The sequence below is a fragment of the Danio rerio genome, chromosome 13, assembly GCF_052040795.2.
Source record: "Danio rerio strain M-AB ecotype USA chromosome 13, GRCz13ab, whole genome shotgun sequence".
Lineage (NCBI taxonomy): Eukaryota > Metazoa > Chordata > Actinopteri > Cypriniformes > Danionidae > Danio > Danio rerio.
In genome coordinates, this window is record NC_141033.1 from 27,133,310 (window position 1) to 27,143,055 (window position 9,746).

The 9,746-nt window shown below is 36.7% G+C and overlaps 1 protein-coding gene across 1 annotated transcript; it reads left to right on the forward strand.

Moving 5' to 3' along the window:
* Positions 1-7,245: 7,245 nt before the first annotated feature.
* msx3 (muscle segment homeobox 3) lies at positions 7,246-9,678 on the forward strand. Its single transcript, NM_131272.2, is given in 2 exon segments — positions 7,246-7,765; positions 8,167-9,678. Coding segments are annotated over 2 exon segments (825 nt in total). The 5' UTR covers positions 7,246-7,356; the 3' UTR covers positions 8,583-9,678.
* The last annotated feature ends 68 nt before the right edge of the window (positions 9,679-9,746 follow it).

Consider the following 9,746-nt stretch of genomic DNA (forward strand, 5'->3'; position numbering starts at 1 on the left):
CCAATTGCCACAAACCATTTGAGTTAAAGAAAAACTATATGACTATTGTCAATTTACTCCATTTAAGTTTAAGTAATGAGGTGTTTAACTAACTCATTACCTTCAACACTACTGTTCAAAACTATTTTCAAATGAGTAAAATTATCTTTAAGTACATTTTAAGTTAACTACACTAATTTTATTTGATAAAGTTGACTGTTGGGTTTTACAGTGTAGTTAAAAGTTAAAGAAAAGTACTAATATCAAACTCTTCATTTAAATCTCTTGGAAACAATGTATCTAGTGTGAAAATCCAACTTTTTGATTATCTATTTTTGCACTCTGCATAAAATTACAATTATTAATATATGCCTTTAAAATAATGTATACAAATGTGTATGACAGGAATGGATGGGCTGGATTAATAGGTTGATGGCTCTGTGGTGGGTTAAGTCTCTCAGCTGGGACACTCTGTGGTTCATGGGCAACTTAGCCTTATAATTGTTCAAAAAACATGAGTGCGACAGTTGAGCTAAAGCAGGCAAGATTTTTCTGCGAGGAAGTCAAATGGCTTTAGGATTGGGGCCATGATGTTAGCCTAAACTGATTGGGTCAGGTCAAGCTCTTGTTAAGTCAAATAAAAGGTCAAGATACTTTCTACTTATCCGTGTCACCCGAGGCCTCTGTTTTTAAGTGCCCCCTCTGGGCAGAGTAAAAAATCTTAAGGAAACCCTATGCGCATGGACATAAACACAAGCCCAACTTGCCAAAGCAGTTTCCCTTTCGGGGTAGTTAAGCATTTATGAGGCCTGACCTCCGTTGGTTTCTCGCAAAAAAACCTATTGGGTTCTAGTTCAAAAAGACAGCAGGAGTATGCTGCTCAGAATGTGTAGAAATAAGGAAATAACTCAAACAAGACTAAAGATATAACTCAACCATTTGACCATAGCAACAACAAGTTTAACTTTGTTTACACAAGCTTCCAGACGACAACCTTAGCTTTAAAATCCTAATAATGCTATGTATCACATAAAGAAAACTGAAAGGGGACAAAATTGACAAGAAAACATTTCTCAACAACTTTAAAACAAATCTATGATAAAAATAAAAACCCTACTTTGACTAGAACTTTTAGTAAAAACATTTTTCTTAGTGTTAAGATCAAGATCATTTAATTGTCAGAAGAACCACTTTTTTCTTTCAACCTTATTCTGCAATGCAAAAGTAAGCTCTTTTCTGCGAATGTGCTGCTGTGGGTAAATGACTTAGAATAACAAATGACACTAAACTGTCAAAATGCTTGCATTACATGATTATGATTATACATTACGTCCAGCGACATAATGAGATATATCAATGGAAGTGAAAAAGACCATGAAGTCTTGACATATTTAAGAGTTAAAGTGTGTGCGCGCCCTGTCTAATGTGAAAAATAAAGTGGATGAAGAACTTTTTGTGAAATGAAAAGGTTCTGTTGATGTAGTTTCTTCATAGAAGCTTCAATGTCAATAAATAACCCTTAATTTTAAGAGAGGAAAGAGGCAATAAAATAATAGCCCAACAACACTTCAGTGAAGAGCAATATACGTTTTGTTAACACATTTTAGAGGCCTGGGATTCAATTGATGTTCTTGTTTGCTGTCACTGATACAGCAATAATCATTATCCAAGAGGTAATTCTCCCCAGACTTGGCAAAGCCATGATTGTGAGATGTAAATGATAGTTTTAATTTTCCCTCAGCGGGATGCAGCCGATGTGCTCTGCCTACTTCTGTCACATCAACACTTCATCTTGGCCACCATTTCACAGAGGGCTATAACTATGTCCCATTGTGCCTCTGACAAGAGTTTAAGGTTCCAATTGTCTCTATAAAAGCTGGGAACAATGATCAGATGTAATCCTGTTGGAGCTTGATGCCACTTGTTGGATTTTTCTTTATGCGAGCGGTCAGTTAACTGACATCATGCGCCTTGTGGCGACAACTTCATCTTGACTTGAAATTTCAAATGCTCTTCTAAGCAAACTTATACTCTACAATCTTGAGATCACCTTGGCAACTCAGCACAGTTACTTGCATGCATTCCTATTACAGCTTTTAGCAGGACTAATAATTAGAGAAATTGCTCTACAACATACTTGTTTGCAATTCAGCCTCAAGTTGAAATGAATCATTGCACTGAATCAGCCAACTTTCAGTCACACTATGAAAATGTCCATCCTGCTCCATGGCGACCTTGAAGGACAGATCTGCTTTCAAGGTCTGAAATGACTTCTGACATAGTTTACTTGCCTCCACGCTGTGACAGAAATGTCTTCTGGAGTCAAAGGCGGAAATCTCTGAAACAGGGCACCACTTTAGAAGCCTTAAGCTAAACATTGTGAGATTATACTTCAAGGGGGATTTCTTTTTCATAAAGGTATATGTATAAAATGCAAAAGATAGTAGCCTAGATATATAATAGTCTGAAGATTGTCCAGCATAATTATGTTGATTTGACAGGATAAGATCATTTGCAGCAATAACCTTCTACCGCAAAATGATTTGGACTTATGAAACGGAGAAATAAAATAATAATTATCTAAACTTAAATCTTGGGCGAGAACCTCATATGCACAATAGGCCAAAGCATAGCCAAATTTAAGGAGAGTCATGAGAGCCTGCACCCCACTAAGGCACCGCTTGATACAGAGATGAAAACGCTCAAAATTGGACTACTGTAATGTGCGTATGTAAATTGATCTTGACAAGCCAAAGTATTATCCACAGAACAAGATCTGATTAAAAAAACAAAAACCATGAAGCCAAAAGTTCAAGTTCTGTGCCTTGGAGTATTCAAAAACACTGATCTCATTTAAAATGGTTACTCGCGCCCTTTGAAACCTCTGCAAGGATTTTCTTTGATCGTCTAAAAGCCTATGATTATCATAACATGATGCCAATACAATCTGTACGGATATGCCGCAAGATTTAATGTTTGTAGACGGCCCGTTTTAGCGGTGACTACAGAAAAGCGTACGCATGGTTATGAAGATGGAAATCTGTGAAGATGACAGTCGGAGATTTTAGATGCTCAGAAGTATTGCTTTCTCAAAGGTTTTCATACTCCAAAGAGAAACGAGGCACAGATCAGAAAGACACTAACATGCTAGGATGAGATCACAAAATAGAGTTGTAAAGCCACTGAGATGAGATGGGTCTGTGACCTTAAACTCTTTAAAGGGCAAATGTGTGTGCAAGGAGGGGGTCGTTTACTTTGTACTACAGCATAACCACACATCTGTGATTGGCTCAATGTACAGCATGTCAGCACGGCTGGAGAGGGTATGAAATGTCTTCAACTATTAATGTCAGTTGGGCCAAGATGATGGCAATGTAACTTGAACTATGCTTCATACATTTGCATACACTATCGATTCTGAAATATTAGTTTCAGTTTTCATTAAAAAGGTTTATACTTATACTTACTATTATACAGTTGAAATCAGAATTAATAGCCCCCCTTTGAATATATTTTTTTCTTTTTTTAAATAATTCCCAAATGATGTTTAACAGAGTAAGGACATGTTCACAGTGTATCTGATAATATTTTTTCTTCAGGAGAAAGTCTTACTTGTTTTCTTTTGGCTAGAATAAAAGCAGTTTTTAATATTTTTAAAACCCATTTTAAGGTCAAAACTATTTGCCCCTTTAAGCTATTTTTTCCTGATTGTCCACAGAACAAACCATCATTATACAATAACTTGCCTAATTATCCTAACCTGCCTAGTTAACTTAGTTAAGCCTTTAAATGTGACTTTAAGCTGCATAAGTATCTTGAAAAATATCTGGTCAAATATTATTTACTGTCATCATGGAAAAGATCAAATAAATCAGTTATTAGAGTTGAGATATTAAAACTACTTTGTTTAGAAATGGGTTGGAAAACAATCTTCTCTCTGTTAAACAGAAATTGGGGGAAAAAATGAACGGGGCTAATAATTCAGGGGGGCTAATAATTCTTACTTGCACTGTACTTAAAAGAATATTTTACTAAAAAATATTAAAAATTTGCTGTTAAAGGTGTTTATAATCCAAGATATTGGTGACTTTTTTTCTTTAGTTGAACATTAGCTGGAATCATGGGACTTGATTCAAACCAGCACTTTCAATTAAAATAAAGAAAACATGCAGGCGAAACAAAATGAATTGTACATACATTGAAAACTTTTCTTTTCTTTTTTTTTTTTTGAAGCCCCTCTTTTTTCTATTTTAATGTTCTTCAGATGAAAAAGTCTTCTATATCTATATTGCATGGCCTGAGGGTAAATATACATTTAAATTTGCTTTCGTCCAATGATCCAGCAGCAAACTGAAAATGTATCGCACCATAACGACAAAACTTTTCCCCAATAATTTGTACTTTGAAAAGATGCACTTTCCAACCACAAGAGACTCTCGGCAATCAGCACAGAATTCTGCTTGGCTTTATTTTTTTAAACATGAGAATCAAAGCTAAGGATGCATGAGAAATCTATGTAACCCCCCTTGGACATAGACAAACATTCCATCAAGAATCAGATCTTTGCAAAACTTTGAACTCATGCACAGAGGACTAACATAAACAGTATTGTACTGCTTAAGAGCAATTGTTCCATTGGCACAGCAATAGTCGAGTCATGAGGGATTCCCAAAGAATAACATTGTGTGTTTACATTTCTAGCAATTATACTAACCTCAAGAAGAGTAACAGGAAAAATTAATTATTCAATAAAAAAGGTTGAGAGTCAAGGGAGACGGGAGGAAAGTTACGCATGACATTAAATTCCCCAGAGATGAAATAACGTCCTGAGATGACGGCAAAGGAAATCACTTAATAGCTATATAGAAGCAAAAGGCAACAGTGATGTCCTCAGATAAAAATCTTAATGTGGTCTTTTAACATATCAACTTTGACATTGGCTCTGCAAATATGAAAATCTTGGTTTGTTAACAAATAATGAGGACATTGTGGCACACAATATACGGTACATTGAGTCTGGCTTCTGGAAGGACCAGGATAATCATATAATTGTCTTCTATGTTCTTGTATAATCATGTGAAGCTTTAACAGTTCAGTTGCACTATTATTGTAAAAAAAATAATGTATCTCTTCCGCTAATGCCTTGCAATTTCCAAAAGCAATTAATTTAATCTATTGCACTCCATCTTCATTTTGCAGAAAGCTAAATGTGTTTTCCTATTAATAATTGTCTACAAAAAAATCCTCATTAGACACTAAATTATTTCAATTTTGCATCAGTATATAATTGGCCTATAATTGTTGTTTTCTTTTTACATTTATATGAACTTGAAAGGTTTGTTTGGGCTCTTTCACATCTTAACCCTGTCAGCTACTACCATTTTGGGGTAATGAGTAGCACATAGACACACTACACTACTTACAGTATTTTGCTTTGTAATAAATCAGAGAACCACTTCCTTAGTAAATGTTTCAATATGTGCACTGGTTTTGAAGAACACTTGGAGTGGTATTCTCATGGGAGGAGGTTACATGGTCCCAGCAATTACATTCACCAAGGATTTCGCTGAAATTCCGCCTTGTCGAGAGCAGGGCAGGCACTCTGGATCAGCAAGAAAAAAGTTCAGAAAAAAAAAATCCAAAACTGTCATCGATCGCGTTGGCTTGACCCTTTGGAGCAGGACGTCATCGACATGAATGTTTAAAATACTTATTAGAAAACAAAGCAATTTTTTTTTTTTTGCGTTAGACTAGGCCTACTTTAAAATTGTTTCTCAAATAATGCCAAACAGTGTAATATTTAATAGACTGCATCAGTAATTTCCGTTAATTTGAACGATGAGCGTAAGAAGCCTTGCCAAACCTCGGTTTTGACAGATGAATCATGTGACTCTGAACTGAATCGTATAAATTACACATCTGGCTAATAACAGCTGGCCTAATATAGCAGGTCAACAGTCGAGGTTAACACACAAAAATAGGCTACGTTTCTAATAACATTTTTGATAGGCCTACTAAAATATCCCTGTCAAACAGCGATATTTTATTATACGAATGAATGCTTCTGAGATCTTGACAAGAATGTAACGTAAAACTCCCATCATAAATGTAAAAAAAAAACTATCATATTTTTTTATTTCATGAATTATGCCTAAATGCTAAATATGCGTACTACACACAATTAAACCAAATGTCACAGAAGTCGCTCATTTGGTTGATTTAGGCTAGACCGAAATCCGTTTAAAAAAACAGGCTTGTTTTTGGTTACTTTTTATCTTCTCGCAGTAAACTACAATGTAAACATGCTCTGATAATAAAAATGATCAAGTCTAAGTCTTCTAGAAGGAGACATATAGTGAGGCAACAGTTAACTGAGTGGTGCGCGCTGTCTGTGGGAACTGATTGCCCTCTGGCTATTGCCTTGACATTAAACTCTTCGAGGACAATTGGTTAAGTGGAGTTAACTGTTGCATATTCTCCCTGAGGTAGCTTCCTTTTTGATCTTGCCGAGACTGGCGCCTTCCAAAACAGGGCTTGTCTGCGTTATGAAATGCTTTGACTTACGGTGAGGGGTTGCCAGTTGCGCCTCAATGGAGGCTTTCTGCAGTCTTAAAGGGCCAAGACAAGCTTTAAATTGCTGTAATGCAGCGTGACAAAATCATCGTCAATTCAGTCACATCATTTTGTCCCGTCACATTTTACGGGAATCTTTGAAAGCGTTTCTTCCTCAGTTAAACATGATCCTGTTTATAATGTGAAACAGACGCATTTTTTAAAGTGAAAACTAAAATGCCAATCAAAAACATTTATTATTATTATTATTATTATTTTATGCATGTTGAACAAACACTTCTATGACACGTGTGATATAAAAATGTTCAGTTTATCCAGCGCTTTTATAAAGTAAATATCCCAGAAATCGTGGACGAAGAGGCCAAGGAAGTGGTTTGTTTCGCTGTATGTTTTCAATAAGAGTTCAGTTAATGAGTACGGAGGCCCGCTATACAGACATCCCCTCTGGTTAATTGCAACAAAACTTCTCAAATGGCTCCTTGCCTCCAAGACTGGAGCCCCCAGAGCAATCAATAAACCACCTCGGCAAGACAAGTATGATTAACCATGCAACATTTCTTTCAAAATCATTGTGACGTCTCAAAGAAACTGCTTGGACCAATCAGGACGAGTACGCGGAAAGTCATGTGGGTGAAATGTCAAGCCGATTGGAGGGCGGCAGGGAAAAAAGCGAACTTTTGGAAGTTTATAGCTGCGAGTGCGCTCTGCTTGGAGAGCGAGGCAAGCGTCGCAAAAGCGCGACGGCAGAAGGGAGGCGCTGCTGGACCAGAGTACAGTTCAGGACGACTCACATATTCTTGTTGTATGGCCCCTTTATCATCTATGATGAATTCTTTACAAGGGCCACTCTCCCAAGAAGGAAAACTACAGGAGCGCAAAAGCGCGGACAAAGAGGATGCTCAATCCAACGATAAAGCGGCTGTCAAAGGATGTAAAGGCAAAGCGCTGAGTCTCCCGTTCAGTGTGGAATCTTTAATATCAGACAGAACAAGCTCACGGACTTTATACACGTCTTCTGAAGCTGGTATTATATCTCCGACATCCGGTGCGGATGAGCGGCTGAAGCTCTCGCCCATGGCTCTTTACGCAGATAGGAAGATCCCAGTGGAGAGCGTCTCCAACCTCTCCGACTGCAAGAGAGGGGATATGGAAGAACTAAGTGACAAGGGACAGTCCGGCTGGTTTCAGACAACCTCGTACACTTCTCCGCCAAGTAAGCACCTCAGCAATAATTGTACATGATGATGCATGACAGTTTGACGATTATAAAATACATGCAGTTAAACGCGCTCAGGAATGAAGCTGAATAGCTGCTAATACATATACACAGACTTAAAAAAAATACACTACTATGTGATGTGCAGATGAAGATATTGATGTCATCTAATTGTAGAATTATTATCCAGTATTCCTGCTAGGAATACGCATTCATTTTAACAATGAAAATTTAGTGAATACATTTTTAAAAAAATGTTCAGGCCTATGTATAATTCAGACCTTGGGGATAGACTAGTCTTTAAAATTAACTTCGGCAGAACAAAAAAGTATAAATAGCACCTGTTACCTTGCCAATGTAATTGTAATTAATCTGTTGAATGTTTTTAATAATTTCAGGGCATTCAAGTCCACCCCCCTGTACCCTCAGAAAGCACAAGAACAACCGAAAACCGCGGACCCCGTTTACCACCTCGCAGTTGCTCGCTTTGGAGAGAAAATTTCGTCAAAAACAGTATCTTTCTATTGCAGAGAGAGCGGAATTTTCCAATTCACTCAACCTCACAGAGACTCAAGTTAAAATCTGGTTTCAAAACAGACGGGCGAAGGCAAAAAGACTCCAGGAGGCCGAACTAGAGAAACTGAAACTTGCAACCAAGCCGTTATTACCTGCGTTCGCCTTTCCGTTCCCACTCGGAACACATGTTGGTTCTCCACCACTCTACGGACCGTCCAGCTCCTTTCCCAGACCTGCCTTACCAGTCCCGGGACTTTTCGGTGGGCCAGTGACCTACGGAATGTATTATTTGTCTTAACAGACTGAAGCACGTCCTTCAATTCACCGTCTGTAACTGCTGCAATTCTGCCAGTCAAAAGACGTGTGAAATTGCAAATATGTTTCCTTTATAGAACTTAAGCAAATGCAAAAATTTAAAATAAATTATTTTTGTAATCCACACGGTTTATTCCAAAAGTAATAGTACCCAAATTGGTTTTAAAAGTGCAATGAATATTCCCCTTAATACAGAAGACTTTATGCTGTATTATACAAGTATAGCCTACAGACACACCGCTATGTGAATAATTGTCTTAGTCTCAGAGAAAATATTTCCAGTAGATTATTTCAAGGGCACAGCCGATCTAGAAAGTTTCTAGAGCAGCATCATTTGTTGATGTGTGATGCGAAAATAAACTCCTGGTTTGTGCCAGTTCCAAAAAGCTCTTAAAGAAGACCTTATAATTACTATTTTTTTTTTAATTAAAGTGCTTGTTTCGACTGGCAGCAGAATAGGCCTATACCGTAAAAATAAAAGTTTTACTGTGTCATTGCTACTTTCCATAGGTCTGCCCTAATTGGGGCCTAAATGGATTGTAAGAGCCTTTTTTAAATTAATCCATGTATTTTCACTCAAACCAAATATTTTGTAGAATATTACAAAGATTGTGCTCAGATATCAAAATTTGCAAATTCTCTACTGCCAATCTGGTTACGTGTTTTTATTTGTGCCCGCTAATAGTTTCAGATATTCGATTTGTTATTTGGTTGGTCTTTATTGAATATGATCAACGAGAAACAGCATCTTCAATTACTCTATACTTTTTCTTCCCGAACCTTTTGGGACACAGAGTATTTTGGCCTGTGTTTTTTGATTTTCGCCTGTTTAGCCATAATCCCTTAAGTAGACTACATGTATGCTAGTTTGCTAGGTTGTAAGAATAATGTCTAGATTTTTTTATTATTGTAAATACACGTATATATTACAGATTTTGCATTCCCTTTGAACAAAAATACAAACAGAATTGCTGATATTTATACACTGTTTACATTTATCTTCTGTAAATTATTGTATATTTTATATGTATATACAAATTAGAAATAATCTTTTGCATTAAAATAAATCTTCACAGAAACTGATGTGTACAATGTCATTATTTAAAACCTTTCAATTCAACCTAACAGTCCTGCTGTTTTAATCACT